This window comes from Manis pentadactyla, chromosome 17 (assembly GCF_030020395.1).
Source record: "Manis pentadactyla isolate mManPen7 chromosome 17, mManPen7.hap1, whole genome shotgun sequence".
In the NCBI taxonomy this organism is placed as follows: Eukaryota; Metazoa; Chordata; class Mammalia; order Pholidota; family Manidae; genus Manis; species Manis pentadactyla.
The window spans coordinates 54,139,691-54,159,666 of record NC_080035.1 but is presented as its reverse complement, the minus strand read 5'-3'; the positions used below and the strand labels follow the sequence as shown (position 1 = coordinate 54,159,666).

At 43.8% G+C, this 19,976-nt stretch overlaps 1 protein-coding gene across 6 annotated transcripts in view; it reads right to left on the bottom strand.

The window, feature by feature from the left end:
- The window catches only part of MBNL2 (muscleblind like splicing regulator 2), a 159,472-nt gene that overhangs the window by 109,524 nt on the left and 29,972 nt on the right, over window positions 1–19,976 (bottom strand). For all 6 annotated transcript variants that reach the window (XM_036893879.2, XM_036893882.2, XM_036893881.2 and 3 more), the window contains exon 2: window positions 2,254–3,033. In XM_036893879.2, coding sequence (XP_036749774.1) covers window positions 2,254–2,427 — 174 coding nt within the window. In that variant the 5' untranslated portion in view covers window positions 2,428–3,033. The remainder of the gene's footprint in view (window positions 1–2,253; window positions 3,034–19,976) is intronic.

Here is a 19,976-nt window from a genome sequence, read left to right as displayed (position 1 = left end):
TCTCCTGGGCAGTGCAGTCTTTTTTAATATATCAAATGAAATCAAACTAAATAGCTTCATGATCATCATCATCATCCTTTTTCTCTGTAGCTACTGTTTTTCAGTGCCATGCTTATTTACCAGCCCTGTGGTAAGGACTTGTAATCCTCACGACCACCTTGCAAGGTGAGCACGCCCGTGCTGGGCACTGGGTGTGCTTGAGCCAACTTCCCAGGCAAGTGTCCTGGTTTCACTGATCAGACAACAAAGCTAAGAAGGGGTAAATGAGCCCCCAAAGGGTGGGAAGTGTCCGAGCAGGCATCTAGGCTGGGGTCTGCCTTCCTCCCTTGCCTGTAGGCTCTTTTCCCATTCTTTGGATTTTGACTTTAAAAATATATCACATCACACTCAAAGAGCCTGAACATTTTCAACTCCAAAAGAGAACTCATAACTTGAGACAAAAGAGAACTCAACACTTGAAAACAGTTCTACAAGACACTTCTGAATATGATTTTTAAAGCTCTTTTTCATTTGAACCATGCTCAACATTCTCATGGCTTGGTTCGTGTGTTGCGCTAAATATAACATGAACAGGGGCTGGGAAAACATGATCCCCTCTTGTTTTACTTGATTCTTTCTCCATGGGCTGGAATCCTCAAGTGAATGTGGGGCGCTGTGAATCCACAGGGAGGCAGTGGATTAGAAGGATTGGGGAGTGGCTGTCCTGGTGACACTGAAGGATTACTTCGTCTAATAGGTCATGTTTCTTTAACTAAAGTATTAAAAGGTTTAAGAAACTTGCTAAAATGTTAGTCTAAATATCCAACCAGAGAAGGCTGGGATAAGTAAAATGAAGGAACCGGGATGGCCTATAAAATGAATTTCTCATCACCTGCCTGTTCCATATCTTGAAGTTCTTATGATCCACTTTCCAATCTACACTGCTTCTAATTTTTCATATTTTAACCCTTAAAAGACTTCTATTGGGCTATAAATGTATTATTTTGCTGTAATATCTAGACAGATATGCTTAAATACATAAAGTCTTATATTACAATTTTGACTTATAAAGTCTCAGTACACAAATTTTTCCTTCCAGATGAAATTTTCCCAAAAAACTTATCAAGTCACTTCAATAGCCAAGAATAAGCTAAGGTCAATTTTGCAAACTCATCGCACTATGATTTCCAAAATCATTTATCAAGGGCATAGATCAACATTTTATTTTTATTTTTACTGCTTGATACCCTCATTTATATGAGGTTTTTCAGAGATGTAAGTTTTAAGCTCTTTTTAAACTATGTATCTTATCTCCATCAAAAACAGTGTCATGATGATATCTGAACTATGCTAGTCAATCTGTGATTCACAGAATCTGTAATTTTACAGCAAAATAAACCTCAACGAATTACAGGCTAAGTCACCCCCACTTCCTTCAATTAGATCTTTCATTATAATTCCCCCCTTTCCTCAAGTCCAAACTCTACCCAACTCAGTATACAAACTCGGGTGCCACAGCCTCCAAAAACATTTCTCGAACAGTCATGGGGAAGCCAGCTCTCCTTCTAAGGACCCCCACAGAAGTTGTCTCTCTATCCCTCCCCTGAGGCCTTTTTGTCTTGCATTTTATTTATTTGCTGATGTGCTATATTTTCCCTACCAGACAGCGAGCTTATCAAAGATACCATCTTGCATCACATTCATTTCTTCTGTGATACGTTATGTGTTAACTTACACGTCTTACACGTTGTAGGTTCTCAAGGAGTACTGGGTGCATACTTACTGATTTCTGCTAGCCATGACATTGCCAAAGAGAATGAAAAACTGATGAAGAGAAGAGTATTTTAGGAAGCCCTTGGTCAGGAAAGAAAGCCATAAGAGTAGAGGATGCTTTGACAAGTCAATCAGAGTAACTGGCACATAAAAGTGACACATTCAATTTCTTCACCTCTCTCTAACCTCCAGAAGATCAAATGTTAATAAAATATTTATCTTCAGTTGTCACAAGCCAGACTTTGATTTAAAACTCTTGGGTACATGAATGTCATGCCAGACCAAAAATACACCATCATGTATTTTTTATTTAAACATGGATCTGTAAAAAATTTATATAGGCCTGATATGAAAAAGTTTGAGTGAATATCTCCCATTCGTCACTACAAACAAGAAAATCTAAAAAACGTTTGTTAAACTTCTGTAAAATGTAAAATGAGAAAAATTCCATTTGAAATTCCAATGTGCCACTGACATAAAACATAAAATGCACTGTCTTACCTTTAGGGAATCAAAGCAGGCGATTACTCGTCCATTCTCCACCTGGCAACTTTTAGGGGGGTGAGCAAATTTGCATTCCTCATCAGAGCGTGAGCACGTTCCTCTTTGGAACTGTCTGCAGACTTCCAACGTCAGCCACTTTGTATCTCTGACTGGGGCAACATTCAAAGCCATGACGATGAAGTGCTTGGGATTCTGTTAGTTTCTGTTAAATAATGAAACCAATCCCAGTCCCAATGGTTCCGAAACTATTGTGAAAAATCCCACATGTAAGTCTGAAGGTAAGGAATAAATTTCTTAATGAAGTTCAACCTAGGAAGCAGAGTGAAGAGAGAATTTATCGGCAGGCAGTCACTCATCAATCAATAGGCCCCACCTGAAGACTGCGGGCCGCACCAGAAGCACGCTCAGTGTCATCTCTGGCTGCCAACGTCTGAGTCTCGTGACTGTTTTGCAGACACACCTGCTTTTAATAAAGTGACTTCACTATCATGGCACTCCTTGGGAGAATATTTAGTTCTGACGCTCACAGCTATTGATGATGCTGGAAAATAAGCCACTTAGATGTTCAGATCTTAGCAGGATTTCTTCTTCCTTCCACCTTTTTAAAGTTCTGAAATCAAGCAATTGGCAAAGTCAGACAATTGAGGTATCTTCATCCACTTGTAAGGTCAGGGTAATGCGGATTTGACGGATAAACAAAATTTGAATGCAACAAGAGCTTCTGGGCTGCAGTTTCCAGCAAAACTGACTTCACACAGGCACTTCGAAATCATGAACCTGCAAAACAAATAAAATGTCACCATACACCCAAGCTCAATGGGATCAACACTTTAACAAACCATTTAACTCTGATCTAGAATTTGCAAAACTACAGTTTAAAGCTTTGAAGTTTGAGTCTAGTGAGGAGAGCTATGCATTAAAAAAGAGAGAGGGAGCACGAGGATGGAGACACAACTATAACCGCTCTGCAGAAACTGATCTAGGCAGCAGTCCAACAGTTAGGAATGACTCAAACACATGTGTGTGGCTGACACAATAATTAGGCATTCTGAAACAATTCAGTCTAATGTGCTAAGTCTCCGAAACAGTGTATTAGAACTGTGGCTTCCAATTAATATCACATTTAGGCCATGCATTTACTGTTGGAAAGGTTGTAAACAGTTATTTGGGATATGTCTCTCCTACATAATAAGGATATTGTCATTTTGGATGAAGTGGGCGCTCCTTCCTCTTTACATCCTTACTAGTTCACAGAGATTTGAACTTGAAGATGGATTTGAGGTAGATGCCTCCTGACATTTATTCTCAGATCTCTCAGACTTCTTCACTACTGTTATTACCTGCTTAATGTTAGCGTTCTTCTCTACACTGTAGGCACTCGGAGGCTGAGGACCTTTTATATTTTTCATTTCTGTATTCCTAATGCCTTAGGCCATGGCCAGTCCTCAAAAAATATTTGTTGACCAATTTAACTGATGATTGACTCACTGAATGAATGCAAGTTAGATACAGTTTAGTTCGATTTAGTTTTTAAAGGAATCACAATCTAAAACTGCTGTGTTCTGTGGAATGCTGGAGTTAAATCACATATCTACAACCAAAATATAATTAGTAAATTCAGATTGCTAAAATCAGCATATTCAGTTTCTTTAATATTTTCAAGGATTATGAAATGATGTAAACATTAAAAATTTAGCATTATTGGGCCAAGCATGAATAAAGGTCTAAATACCAGAGGATGATCATTTTCATAAATTGTATATGCCACAAGCTACCTTAGACGCATCCTTAGCCTTGATGTCTTCTAAAAAATTTTAAACTAGGAACTTAATGGAGCCTGGAAGTAGATTTTAAACCAGCCGGTACCAAGTAAGTTCAGAGGGCAGGAATTCTTAAGCGGTTCACATCGGTTCCCTGAAAAGTAGGTCCTACAGTCAATGAAGGTTAGTTAACTCCAGGTAAACCAAGCTGAACGGGCTTCCTCGGTAGGGCTGCTTCTGGCCTTGAATGAGTATCTAACAGGGAAAGAGAAGCAATGGCGTCTCTCAAGTTTATCCGATCGGGGGATATTTACTTAGCAGGACATCTCTTGGGGCTAGTGGGAAATGCTACTTCATCCCAAAACTTCTTTTACTTGTTAGTAGAATGTTTGAATGAGTTATGGTTGTATGTGCATTTAAGGATATGGGCGACCTTGAGAGCTAGGATGCATACCTAACTCGGATTGTGAAATATCTGAGGGGATAGGCAGGCTCCTGCTTGTTGGTATGGTAGTGCTGTGTTCCCAGCAGCTAACCTCAACTAGCTTAACTCAGGGACTTTAAGAAGATGAGCTTAATAACCAAATTTATTCTGGGTCAGGTTTCACAGACCAGCCTGGACCTGTACCCTCATTAGCTCAACCCCCACCTCTAGCCCCTCGAGGAGAACAAAGGCTGAGGGAAGCAAGACACAGGGAAACAATTCTGCCTGGGTGTTCAGTGGGGCTGAGGCACTAATAAAAAGGAGATTTAAAATGATGGGTTGGAGACATCTAATTCATATTTGCAATATATTTTATAGAGTCCCTGCGTTCCAAGGACTGGGGCCCGATGGGGTGACGACCACACGGATGCAGGAGGTGCTTATCCTCAAAGGCAACACATTCTTTGCTGAGACTTCAACAGATAGGAAGAGAAACAGGCAAAGGTGTGTTTGTGCAGAGATGGCAAGTGAGTAATGACTAAAGTGTTCCTAAAAACTCTACAGGAACAATGCTTTCATTCCAGTCCATTGAGTGTGGAATGCTGTTGCTTACACTTTCAGTTAAGAAAACATTTTTTTCCCTGGGAGAAGTAGATTGCCAATTTTGGTGACAATATTTAGTTATTATGAAAATCCAACCAGAATTTAGATAGTCAGACTCTATCAAGATGAACTTACTTTTAAAAGCAGAGAGCCGAACTTTCTGATGGCCCGAGCCCTGAGTAAGTCAAAGATGTTCCCGAAGGAAAGGAAGATGGCCCTATTCCACATAAATATATTGTTCTCTTAGCCTCTCATGAATCCACCTTCTCCCAGCTTGTTCTCTGTTCTATCCTGAAAGTCACAGAGCCACTGTCATCAAAGACACTGCGTCCTTTGGGCCATCACAACCTCCATCTTCTGGAGTGGGTACAGGCAGGCAGCGGTGGGAGTGAGGAAGGGAGAGCAGACTGGAATTCAGGGGAGGCCACCAGAGGAGGTGCGTAATGACGGGTAAGGATGGACAAGACCAACTTTTAATATGGTTATCAAGAAATAAGAATAAACAGTGCTAACACATAGACCCATTTACACAAGGGGTCTTCCAGAAGGCAAGTGCGTGGGAGGAAGGGTTATGTGTTAGGGCTTTGCTCTCCTGTGCAGAAACCACTAACCACATGTGGCTACTGAGTACATGCAACGTGGTTAGTACCACCAAGGAATGAAATTTTAAATTTTCATTTATTCTTAATTAATGAAAATTTAACTTAAAAAACTGATCATCAGTGTAGTTACTGGAGAATGTTCAAATGTGCTGGGACCAACTTGAGTACATGAACCTACTTTTTAGTAGTAAATTCTATGAAATCTAAACACAGATCAAGTACTTCCAATGAAAATCCTGCTTCCTGACTGAGATATGCTCTAAGTGTAAAATACACACGATTTCAAAGACTTGGCAAAATAAAACATGAAAATATCTCACTAATATCGCTTTGTACTTACTACATGGTGAGTTGATAATATTTTTAACAAATTGGCCTAAATATTATTACTAAAATTAAAGTCACTTGTTTCCTTTTAGCCCCCGAAAATTCAGAATTACATATGTAGCTTACATTTTATTTCCACAGATGGCACTTAGGGGCTTTCATATTTCTTTTATCAGCCAACAGAGAACTTTCTAGAACGGTGGGAAGTATCCTGCCCTAAGAGCTCATTTTGCCAAATTTCCTTCATGCGCAAGTCGATTTCTCTAAGATCCAGTTTCTTCATCTGGAAAACATCGATAGTAACTCCTCCCTGCATTGCACAATTGCTGCCATGAAGGACAGGTTGTATAGGAAACATAAACTTTGTAAACACTAAAGTGATTTCCCCATGCAAGGTGGCTTTTTAAAGAAAGAGCTGCTCTATAAATATTTGTTGAATAAATTCACTTTCAGGCCCCCTCTCTCCCTGCAGTAGTTCTGTATCTATGAGCGGGATGGCACCTGGAATGGATCTGTTCCAGCCATAGAATGGTGCCCAGAGATATGAGCTGACTGCCCGGGGTACTGGGTATGCGGGCCACTTACTGGAGTCGCCCTCATTTCTCAGACCACCTATTTGCAGCCAAAGGGAACCCACAGAGAAGCTTCCCCACGTAAAAATTCCACGGTGGTACTACAAAGGCCTGAAACCTCCTTTCTTCCTCCAGCTGCTACTAACCCAAAAGTGAATGAAAGAAACACTTTCAGGGCCCAAGCAGTCACTCTGGGAGTGATGTGCAGCCTGCGTATGCCAACAGCATTGACTGGGAGCCCCCTTGACTTAAGGGCTTAGAAACACAGACTTTGGTTCCCTCCCCAAGCACCCTGGATGAATGGGGGTGAAAGGGTGGTATTTTCTACTTCATCTGCCCAGAGAGACCCTGGCAAAATATGTCTGTGTGAAGATGGCTCCATTTTCTTATTCTCAAAAAGGCCCCATATAATGCCGGCATTGGCCCTGATTATGTGCAAGACCCTATTTACCTTTCCCAGAAGCTTCTGGGCTGCACTGGAAAGCAGGGTCTTCTGCTTACATTATTTTCCCATTTTTCTGTTGAAGTTCCTCCCAATGATTTGTTGATGCATCCATTTTTTTCACTTTTCTGACTTGTGCTTCCATTTTATTTCCTGTGTTCCAGTCAATCCCATCCAATTACCTCCTTCCAGTGCAGAAGGCAGGCAGAATTTAAAGTTCTTGTTCCCAGTTATTTCTCTGGACTTGTTTCTTCATTGGTATTCCCTTTCCTCACTGTCTTTAGGCATTCAGCAACCTCACGTTCTCCCACTCCTGCATTTCTAAGCCTCTCACGGAGGAGGCAATGACCTTGCCCTTGAGAGCTCAGCGGAGTCACTGGCCTGGCAGGCCCTCCCCGACCCTGCGTCCTGAAGGGTCCCTTCAGTCCCCTCCTGATGCTCGATCTATAGTCCATCTTTTAACAGTCTGGTAATTGTTTTTAAGTAGACGTCTTTATTCCTTAATTTTCAAAAATGGTAAACACTGATTTATATACCCACCTCTGCTCAGTATAAGCTCCTATAGGTTTTGTCTTGTGTATGTAATAGACTTTGTCTATTATTTTCAAATCCCCACGGTTCAGTTTAGTGCCTGGTACATAGACTATGCTCAACAGGTGTTCGGCATGTGAATACCTGATCCTCCTCCAACGAGCATCTGCATTTTAAAACCGACCAAAGTCTAACCTAAAGGAATAAGGCTTTGAAAAGGGAATTTCAGTGGCATCCTGTAGGAAAATTCCAGCAAGTAGTGCTGGCTTGCCCTGTTATCGCCAAGTAGGTTGGGGGTAAGGGTAGGGAGCTGCCCCACGGATAAATTAGTTGATCTTCAAAATCCAGAATCCTTAGCCCAGCAATTTTCTTTCTCTCTTTTTTTAAATTGAAGTATAGTTGATATACAATGTTATATTGGTTTCAAGTATACAAGTGATTCAACAGTTACATTATTAAATCCTCATTAAACTAGTGCAGTTATTATCTGTGAACACAGAAAGATGTTAGAGAACCATTGACTGTATTACTCTCCATGCTGCATTTCCATCCCTGTGACCAACTTATATTATGAATGAGATTTTTGTGCCTCTTTATCACCCTCATACCCCCCGACTGCCCACTCCAGCCCCTCCCCCATGGTAGCCACTAATCACTTGCATTTTCAAACCACAGTACCTGGGCAGCAGCAGCCCCTGGGAGCTTGTTGGAAATGCAGATTCTCAGGCTCCAGGCCAGAGGTACTGACTCAGAAACCGCAGGGGTGGGGCCCAGCAACCTGTTTTAAGAAGCCCTCGGGGGGGTGACTGAAGCGTGCTCAAGTGTGAGAACCGCTGCAGAAAGCATTCCTTGCCCCCCTCCTCCTGCCAGGCATCCCACGGGTTGGCAAGGGAAGAAGGATGTCTACCCTGAGTGAGTCACACGACTTTGGGGGTCCCTGATTCCCGCAGAAGCAACTGCAGGAGGGCTGGCTGGGCACTTCTCCCAGTAGCTGTGTTTCTGGTCAATAAAAACAAAACAAAAAACTAGACTAAACAGAAAACACCTGAGAGACTTGTCCCAGATAAAGCTTCATTCTGAGAATTAAAAAGTAGACGAACTCAGCCCTCTGTCTTTGTTCAGGAGAAGCAGGCCTGGCTGGGGTGAGGAGCTCGCTGCTGCCAGGACACTTGTCACTTGTCAGAGAGGACCACCTGAGGGGGCCGGTGGCCCTTGGTAGCCAGCAACTTGGTGCTCAGTCCCTACCCTGGAACTCTATCCTTTACTGAGGGGCTGCTTTGTATTGCCCATCCTCTCCAGGCAGTCCCAGATGTAACAAATCTGGAGGGTCACTACTTGGCTCATCTTCAAAGGAAGGGCAGTCTTGAAGTTCAAGGACAAAGAGAGGAGGTTCTGTAGTATTTCCTGAAATACCAAAGGACTTGCTGTTCAGCCATACAAAACAACCCCAAGCTATTTTTAGATTCTTTTCTTACAAAACACTTCATCTTTCAAAATATATTTAAAACTCCTCTACGTGTTAGATTTTCAGAAAGCTGTGGCTTTTGACTGTATTAAAAGAATTTGCTGCTCATGTGTTTTCAGCTGCTCAGTGAGGCAACAGGGTGCGTTTGGAAAGCGTGGCCTTTCGCGCCACAAATAGGTGGCGTCCCTTCATTCCACACCCCTCAGACAAGCCTGGGCTGTGACCCCCAGGTGTCCTCGCCCTGCCAACGCTTTGTAGCTAGTCTGTACATCTTTGAAGGGAAAAACATCAATCACGTCCGATCTTGAGGCCGAGATAGATCAAAATTTAAGACTGCCTTAAGGTGAATAGTTCTGCGGCACACAGCTTCTGCAGTCTGATTTGGGTCATCCCTGGTATTTTAGTTGTCTGCCAGACATGGCCTCCTAGGGAGCTGATTAAAGGATCCTTGCAAAACAAACCGATTTCTGAGTCAGACAGTCAAGGACTCATTATCTATTAAGTAATTTATGGGATGCCTTTAATTTTATTTTGCATAAATCTAATTATAATACAGAAACTATGTCTCCTTGAGTTTCCTAATTTCTAATTTTGAGAATCGTTTGGCTTCCTATTTTTAATTTTTAAATTCTTAAAATACATTTTCAAATGATTTTCCCTTCCTGTGAGTGGCTTGGAGCTAAATCTAAAATAGCTCTCACGTGCTCTCCTTTGATCAGTGACTCCTCAGCACCCTGTGCCCATCAGATGCAGACGCCAGGCTGGAGAGGGACCCAGAAGAGACGCCGGCTGGAGTGCTGGGCTGAGAGCCACTTGAACTCCAAGAGAGGATGTAATCCTGCCCTGTAATCACTGTCACTGAGCGGAGGTCCCCACCCAGGGCCTTCCCACGGGAAGCCAACGGACCAAGAAAAATACGGAAACGAGAGAGGCCCACTGTGGAAGAAACAAGGACCCTAATTTGCTTTTGGAAGAAAAAGAGTGAAAGGCGCAGCAAAGGTGATTGTTTAGAGTTCTCTTTCTAGACACATTAAATAGTTTTTTTTTTTTAATTCATTGAAACTATAAATGAAATGGTGCTTTGCAAGTTCTGCATGCTTTCGAGGTAAGAACCAGTTTTTCTACCCTGGATTCCAGTGGCTCCTCTACCCTGAAGAGCTCTGTCATGTCGCCTAAGCTCTCTGAGCTTCAGTTTCCGTGTTTGGCATCCTGGGGATTGCAAATACTTAAGCCATAAATATATGTAGCACAACCAAAATCTATTTAGTAGTATATTATAAGTACTTTCTCTGTGGTATTTAACCCTCATGAACATTAGATAGAGCAGCTTTCTGCCTTATGTCTATGTTCACACACACACACACCCCCCAAAGGCGAAATAAATTCCCACTGAATGTTCCTAAGAAGTAAATGAATTCCTGTAAAGTAAGTGGAGTGTAAGTAAAAGAAAGTAGAAAGGTCCTTGCTATGTGGGTGGTACACACTATGAAGATCTTCTTAGAGTATCTGTTAGTCTTCGAAGAACATCAATCAAAGATTTGTCTAATTCCAAACACACATTCCGTCTAAGCAGGGGAAGAACCATGGCTGACAAGGACATAGTACTTTATTCTCTTGAACATACTTTCAAATACATTCCATGGGGGAAATAAAACGCTGGGACACCTGGTCATGTGGTGAGTCAGATAAGCCCATGTGTATGACGACAGTAATGACAGGGAAATCCCCAAGTCAGGCACAAGTGAACAGTTCATAAGGTCCAGAGCCCACTTTCCCACATGAAAATTGCCAGTCCGTTTCCCTTGCAGTTTCCAGGAATGGGCAGAGAAAGAAATCTCATCTTCAATTAGAAAAGGAATTTCTAAATATAGTCCCTGATGTTCCAGCCAGATATAATATATTCAACACATATTTGTATTCAAATTATCTTTTTCATTGCATCTGTGTTTTCTATCTAAACATTTATAATTCAGTTAGGAAATACTCGCGTGAGAATAAAAGCAATTGGACCAGGTGCCACTGAAGACTGACAGCACTTACCGGTCTCCCGCCTGTCCAGGAACCAGTGGCTACAGTCAGAAACAACAACGAAGGAGCTTCAGGCTCCACCCGAGCCCCGACGTCCCAGAGAAGTCTTTGTCAGAGCTTCCATTTAACCTCCCTGGCCACAGCCGCTGGTGGATATACTGCTTTTCAGCACTGTGACCTTTCCTTTTCCTCTCTCCCTGTTATCACCAGCTGTCTGGCTATTTCATCTGCCTGTACACCTACAAATGCCAATACCCCCTCTTTTGGACACATGTGTTGTACATAACTTTTATTATCACCAAATGAAAATAACAAATAATATAGCCAACATGACACATCTTTAAAAAAAACCAATGTATTACCATGACTGAAATATAATTAAGATATCAAAGGAAGTAATTTTTTATAAAATCAATAATGTGCATTTTAAAAATTCAGGGCTTAAAAGAAGTAAAAAGCTAACCTTTTCAAAGAATATTGCTTCTCTCTCACTTGCCAAATTTACATTTCCCTGTATGGCCCCAGAAGACGACTGGTTAGCCAGAGACGGGTAAGATTCCTCAAGGGAGGAACAACCTAAGACAGGCACAGTCGCAGGGGGGCCATCAGGTGAGGAAATGGGGATCAACAGAGGTGAGGCTTAGAACCTCTGAGAGAAATCTTCTACATCCGTGGATGTTTTGTTGCCCTTGTCTAGCTTGGATTAATACTTAGTCTACAGGCACACACCTGATCATCTACATTTGCCTTCTTACAGCACTAACCTATGCTATCTTTATCTTGCATCTACCTACCACTTCAGCATTTTATTTAAAAAAAAATAAATAAGGGAGAAATGTGGGATTCACATATAAATCAAGTATAAAAATCAAATGAATAATCATATCTGACTTGATTGTTTATAGTTCATGATGCGTGATCAAAACCGAAAGTTTCTGTGATGACTGCCCTTGCACTGTTCACCATGTAAGAACTTATTCACTATGTAAGAACTTGTTCACCATGTAAGAACTTGTTCGTTATGCTTCAGAAGATTGGAGACTGTTGAGAATTAGGCTTGGGGTTGATTAATGATTGTGCATTGAGTCCCCTATGCAGAATTTTATTGTTGTAAACAACAATTTGATCAATAAATGAGGTGCCCTCTCAAAAAAAAAAAATTCAGGGCTTAGGCATAAGTATATGAGAAGATGGAATGAAGTGGTCACATGCCTCTCACCTGCATGTATGCAGCATTGCTTTGAATGTAACATGCACAAACGCAGCCTGACATACGTGTGACAAGTGATGAGGCTTTTCAAAATGCCAAACAATTCCTGAAGTTCCTAACAAGTTGAAGAACAATCTTGCCTCAATTTACACAGTTGTTGCTTTCTTGAAAAATTCAATTATATGAAGACTGTCCAAAATCAAATTAAAAAAAAAACCACTTTGTGCAAATATGTAAAACAGAATTAGGATCTTGATCCAGATTGCTATGAACAGGATTTTTTCTCTGTGAATGTCCAACAGGACACTCAAAAGTCATGGATACAAGCCAGTTCTTCACTCCGGGGGAGTCATATCGATTGTAAGATGTCAAAAACCTTTCTTCTGCCCATTACTTTCTAGAGCTGCTCCCTAGTTGTTCGAAAATGGGGTAAATAGGCTGCATAAATCTAAGTAGACTTGGCTACAAACTATCAGGATCATTAGGATGGTAGATATTGGAGCACACTGGACCTAGACAATGCCTCACCTGAGGGCAGCATTCCTTGGTAGTATCACCTGCCATGCATTAGAATTAGAAGAGTTGATGAAAATGGCCAGAGATGATAGCACTGGTGCAAGAGAGAAGGAATATTCCCAAATAAAAATCCTGTTGCAGCAGTGGGGAGGAAAAGGAGGGCGCAGATCATGGCTGTGGTGAATTCATGAGAAACGGTTCATCTTTAGAGATGAGTCAAAGAGGACTTCAAAATGTGGGTCCTCTGTGGGCAGAAGAATACTGACACTCTGCGCAGGAGGAAGGACGTCAGGCAGGGGAGGCCAGCTGGAGGTCACGGTCATGAATACAGAAGTGGAATTAACATTCACAGAAATGATAGCTGAAATCACAAAATGGCTAGAGAGAGAGAGAGAGAGAGAGAGATTTATATTCATATCTAGATCTGTGTATATATCTGGGAGAGAAAAAAGAAGACTTGGACAGAGTCAAGGACAGTCCATTCCGTTATTTAGAGGTGACAGAAAGAAGAGCGAGTGAAACCACAGAGAAAGGGTAGAGACAAAAGCTCCTCTGAACAGGCACCGCCAAGGGTGCTGGGAGAGAGGCTCGCAGTTTCAGGATGGAGGGAGGAGCCCCAGACAGTCCGCTGCCACAGGGAGACCAAGGCGCATAGTGGAGGCTGGAGGCTGGTGTCAGGAGGAGGATGTGGGTGCTGACGCTGCAGGTGGAGGTTTCCTTCCCTCTTGGGAGTATTTGATGCCCCCAAAGGAGGGGTGGGAACAGACCACCGGCTCTGGCTCTGTGTGGCCAGAAGCAAGATGCTCTCACTCAGACATGGACTGAAGGCGGGTGGGTGGTGCGGAGCCGCCTCGTTTTCAGCTGGGGAGCAGGAAAAGGAAATGGCCCCTGCTCGCCTGCAGAGACAGCTGGGCTGGGGCAGGGGCCTTCCTGAGAGCCCTCGAAACCTGGGGCTCCTTCAGTTAGTAGCCGAAAAGGAGGGGGATACAGCCAAGGAATGGCAAGTGGTCAGGAGGCTCGGCTCTCCGGGATAGCATGACCTTGTTCTGCAGGGAGCCGGAGTGTCTTCCTAGCTTTCCCCATCTAGCCCGGCAAGCTGGGAGCAGGGGCAGAGAAAGGTGGCTGTGGATCACAAAGGCCTTGGAGACAGGACAGTCTAAGGTATCATAAAAGCCTGCGTTTTAACAGAGGTACACATGGAGGTTGAGCAGGTGGTTTGAGTGTATCATAGAGCACCTTGGTGTGGGTGTGTGCAGCTGGAAATGTCAGAAAAGTGGGCATGGCTTGTACCCCTGACCAAGCGGGGCTGGAGCAGCCATGGGCTCAGCATGTAATAACCACATGTGCTCTGCACACACGTGAAGAACTAGCAGCATCCCTTGGCTTAGAATGAGCAGCTGCATAGGCGATGCCATGAGAAGTGCACGTCTCAGTGAGACCAAAAAGGCAGGTGCTGGAGGAGGCCAGCGGGTAGGGCTGGCTGGCAGATTCCTGGGATGCCACCCTAACCTGGAGTCAGCATCTCTAGTGGTGAGATAAGACCCAGGTATTAGCTTAGAGCAAACATTTACGGAGAATCATTTGACACAGTGTTTTCAGGTGAAAGGTAATAAAGATGAGAGAGATCTAAGAGTTAATGCCTGGCGGCCAGTGTTACCTGGAGGACGGGGAGGCTAGCCTATCTGTGGATGGTGCCTGTGGAGAGGGAGGAAAGGGCTAGAACACAGGCAGTTGGCTGCAAAATCCACCAGGCCTGCTTCACCAATCTCCTCCAGTGTTATGGCTTGGAACCGTTATGCAGTGATGGCTGCCAAACCCGCACCCTTTCGCTCCTCCCTCACCACCCCCTTGGCCTGACCCATTCAGGAGACCCCATGAGCTCTACCTTTCAATAGATCTGAATCTGGCCCCTTCTCACCACCTGCACTGTGCCCCCTTTGTCTAGGCCGCCATGATCTGGGTTAACGCGTCAGCCCCCTAGCCAGTCTCCTCTGCTTCTCCCCTCGCCTCTGCAGTCCCATTTCAACACATTATTCTGAGAGAGCTTCTAAAATGTAATCAGATCATGTCACTTCTCTGCCCAGGAACTACCACTGGCTCATCACCTCCTAAGTGTGAGAGCCGAGAGCCTTCCGATAGCCCATACTGATCTCCATGACCAGCCCCACACCTTCCCTGACCTCTCTCTCCTTGTTCACACCCCTTCAGCCACCCTACCTTTGGTCCTTGAGAGCCACATGGGCCTGCCTCTCCCAGACAGTCACATTGTTCAGATGTCAGCCTATGGGGAGGCCTTTCCTGATGTAATATTGCATAAGTCCTACCACCTCATTAAGGCTCATGTTGCTTTATTTTCCTTCAAAGTCTTTATCATGATTCGACAATCACACATTTATTTGCTTGTCTGTTCATTTTCTCCCCCAACCAGAATGGAGTATCTGAGAGAGCAGAATCTGTCCGTATTGCCAACATCTAGTACAACACCAAAACCTTAGGGCATAGTAAGCACTCAATAACTATTTCCTGAATAAGGGAGTAGATGAATGGACAAAGAAATGAATGAATATACTACATAGCTCACAGTTTGTACCTGCCTTTATGGTTTGCTTTATTCCATCTTCACAATGTGATTTGAAATATTTCTCTGCCATATTTTTGTTGTTGTTGCTATTATTTCAACTCTCTGGGACTGTGACTTCTTAGGTTTAAGACGGGGGGGGGGCGGCAACAATTTCTAAGGCCACCTCCGTCCTTCAAGTTCTGTGATTGTACAGTGATTGGCAAGACTGATTTAAGGAGAAATGTATTTTTAGGAACTCGTCTGGAAATCTTATCAACTCGACTGGGTTTGGCCTAGATTTGTTAGGAGCTGTTTTGAGCTGTGGGATCTAACAGGCACGACTGTGTGGGGGCAGAGAGGCATTCGGGGAGGCCGTTGTGTTCCTGCTCCAGAGCCCAGATCAGTGGGGGCGTCCGGGTAGCGGGGTGGGGTGGCAGGCCTCTGTTCTCAGCACCTGGGAAGGAGCCACTGTTGACTACTTAAGCCTCAGGCTCAGCAAAAAGGACACAGATCTAGGGTCTTATTACCTCAGAAGTTTGATGCTTTACATTTTCTCTTCTAGACTAGCACAGAGAATGCTACTGTGCAACCAAGAGCTCACCAACACCCCCCCAGTCCAGTCTTCATGGTGGGGTTATGGGAGCTACTTGGTCTCAGACCTAGAGGAGGGGCTCAAACTTTCTAAATGGGAGCAATACTGGCTCCAGCAGAAAAGGCTACTGGGAGCAGATGTGAGCATGTTCCTTGTTAAGACTGGGCTCCCAGAGGCCCATCCCTGGTCCCGGTGTTCCTCTAGCACACAGGGACCCTCAACCCACTGCACCTGGGGAGTTGCCATGTCCCTGAAGGCAGACCAGAGAGAGCAGGTCTTACCACCCTGGTCCCCTAAGGCAGTGGCCATAGCTAGGTCCCCTTTCTTCTGAGATTTGTAATCCATCTGTTGAACATATCCCAAAGAAGTTCTGCAGGGAAGAACCTTCCAGCTTTCCAACCTCTTTTCACATTCCACCCAACCCCACTAGCTCTGTAGAACAGTTATTCTGGCACGGAATCTGGGTACGTGGATTAGACATCCCGGGGGTTCAGAAGACCCTGAAGGATGAAGGATGCTACTTGTTTGAACACTGTGGGAAAGATACAAAGCAGGGTCGGATATGCAGGTGAAAGTATTTCATTAATACTCAAGAAAATAAAAATTTCCCTACAGAGCACCATTTGACTTTAGCAGAAAAACAGAACCTGGGAATTCAGGGTCAGAATTCAGTCTATTAAAACAGGATTTTTATTTTGTTGTCATTTCGGTCACCCTAGAAGTGAAAAAAAAAATCAATTTCCTGCCACACGTTTTTAATTGCATTGACAAGGAATGACTCAAGCCCCAAGTATAAAGCAGGCTACAGAAATGGGTCTGAGTCAACAATTCCTCTTATCTTTCAGGAAATTGAACTAACTGCTAGAATGGAAATCAACAACAAATATTTGCTGCACTTAAAACCCAGAGCTCCAAGTAATAAAAAAAGGACAAACCTAGCAACAAAGTGTAGATTCTATAAAAACGCGATGCACTCGGATCCCGGGCTTATCAGGTAGAATGATTGCTGATTGTTGGAGGCAGGTAGGTCCCGGGGCCCCCCACTCCTTCCTGCCAGCGCAGGACAGCTTCCTTGGCTGCCTCTCCGCCCAGACGGGGCGCTCCTCAGAGGCTGATCACCACACCGGCTCTGCTTCCCCGCTGCCACCAGTTTTGTCGTTATTTCTAAGCAACGTCACCCTGTGCTGTGTCACCATGGCAACAGCGGGCCACCACTTTGAGGAGTGCACAGAGAAACTGGGGGGTTGGGAGAATAACCACCACAGGTTGAACTGCTCCTGGTCACAAGCAAGTCCTAAGGTGGCGAACATGCTTCTTGCCATTTTACGGAAGGAGAAACTGAGGAACAGGTCAATGCTCTCCCTAGTTCCTGTGAATGGAGGAGCAAAATGCCAAACCTGACAACCACACCCTACCTATGGGCTGCGCTCCCTGCTGAGCCGGAGTCACTGAGCCACTGAGCCGTTTCAACCAGCATGGCGTGAGGGAAACAAAGGGGACAGAGGGTGGGTGCTTGGATATTACGTAGATGAGCCAAGAAATCTTCAGACAACCATTTTAATGTACGAAACACTGCTCTCTTAAAGAAATAGTTCGCATATTTCCCAAATACACAATTCTTATTTAAATGTGAGTAGTTTTGCTTTGCAGATCTATGACCTGTGGCCTTCGCTCAGTTCCCTAATTCTCCTCTACCAACTGCATTTCTTTCAAAAACATATCCATTTTCCTTTAAGTGTTTTTTAAGAGGCATACTGCTGAGTTGGAAAATTAATAACCTGGCATAACCCGTGATACCACCCTCATGACCAAGCTCTCAAGTTACTTGTTCATTATTCTCCAAAATGATTTTATCACCTGCGTTCCCTTGTGCACACTTCAATCGCTCTCCTAGCGCTGCTTAGTCCTCAGACTGGTCTGACCTCCTTCTCTGAGAGAAGCAGTAACTTTGAATCAAACCAAATCTGACAAGATGAAATAAGAGAGGAAAAAAAGGTACTCTGAGTAACACCTTTCCTGGCACACAGATTACCACATGGCTATCTACCTAATACTCTCTGTATATTCCAGTCACCAAAATTTTTTTTGGTCATTAACACTAGGTATGGACAAGCAACTTGGACATGCAGTATTCAAAGCATTATTTAGCTCGTGCAGTCTCTTCCTGACTTGGGATGAAATGTGAAATAATTTTTACAGTTACAATAAAGCCATGCAGAGGTAAATGATGTTTGCCTATTGAAATGTGTCTTCCTGGAAGTAATCAAAATGATTTTGTTAGGATTTGACAAAAGGGTGCATCTAAATCAGAAACGAATGGCTAACTTAAACCCACACACAGTGTGCTAAGACCCAAGAGATGCAGCTTCTACGGTCACCAGCGCTTAAGCAAGCCGTTTAACTTGAAACTTCCATTGCCTCATCTATGCTAGGTTGTTGCTGAGACCCTGGGCTGAGATGATAAACCGTCTACGAAAGAATTTGAAAAACATAAGGCAGAGCCTAGTGGAAACGTCATTTTATCCCTGGGTCCTCAGTGAGCCCTGGAGGGAGAAGTGCAAGGATGATGGTGGAAATTTTGGTTAAGGCCACTCTGATGGCCTCTGCTGAGCTCGGCGGAGATGATCCCGTCTGCATCACTTTCTCCAGTAAGAATGACTCAGCAGCAGCAAATATTTATCAAGGCTGGCTTGGAGTTTTTCTCTGTGCTAGCGGCCATGACCAGCTCCCATCAACCCTGCCAGCCCTCCGAGGTTTCCTCCAGCTCCTGAAACGGTAGTTGCAATATTTTCAAGAAAAACTGACAATGAAAATCTCTCCCCCAAAGCTACCACTTGTTATTGTCTTAAGCCAATGCTTTAGGCTTCCCCAGTGGTTTCCTTCAGAAAGAGAAGCACTTTGGTGGTCAAGAGTCAGAGCAGGAGGGCATGCTTGAATTTACAAGTCTGTGGGTAGACTGTGGATGCTTCATTAGTAAATGGCAACTGTCCTCATCCTGCACCAAAAACACATTTAGCCCAAATACACGTTTAGTGTATTTTTTTCCAAGTCAAATATACACGTGACTGTTCTGCAGGAGCAACCTGAGTACCCAGTTGTCAGCAAATGGGTAGGGCTGGGGTGGGAAGGGCCGAGGTAGTTTTTGCACAGTCACATGCTCTCCATGAGATTTAGGGTGAGTCACAGTCCCTCTGCAGGCCTCAGTTTACCCAACCATAAAAAGAAGATGCTGGTCCAGGCAATGGTTGTCAGACTCGAGTGTGCGTACCTACACAGCCAAAGGTAAACAGTGTAGCCTCTGGAAACACCATTTTTACTTAAAAAGCTGGGGAAAAAGGGAGCATCAAATAACTGCAGGACAAGCAATTCTGAATTTTTCATATTAGAGCAGACATATATAAACAAGCAGAAGACAGGATTTAGAAGACTAGGTAAATAAGGAGGCTTCTCCTCGGAGTCCTTCTAAGCCTCAGGGACCAACTCCTCTCTCCTCTGTTGTAAGGATGCCTCAGCGGAAAAACCTGAGAAACACTGAACAACAGGGTCTCTAGGGCCACTTCCACCTCAGACGCACTAGGAATCGTGTTCCTTGCCTACCAGTGAGTGACAGGGATCTTCAGGGAGGCACCTGTGATCCGGAGGGGTCTGCTATCTTACTCTGCAGCAGAAACATGAAGTTCGTTAAAGGCAAGGACTTCACGTGAATCCCCAACCCTCCTTGGAGGAGAAAATAGTGCTTTCCTAGACCATTCCAATGCCTAAAATGCTCATGGGGGGATACTCTGGATTCGGTGTCGCCTTTGGGGCCAGGAAATCTAGTGTGCTAATTTATTTACTACACCATCAGAGCCAGCCAACAGCACCTGGGCTGTTCATGCCACTGAAAAGTAGATCTATTGGGTTTCAACTGTGTTGGCTCACACTTGACAAGACTCAATCTCACTTTAAGATATCCATCAAAGTAAGTATTTTTCTAAGGAATTTACACCATGACCTAGGAAAAGACAATAATTAAAAAACAGATTTGGAATTGAAGATCATCTTAAATCCCTTCAGCGATAAGAATAAAATATAAAAGGGGGAACTAG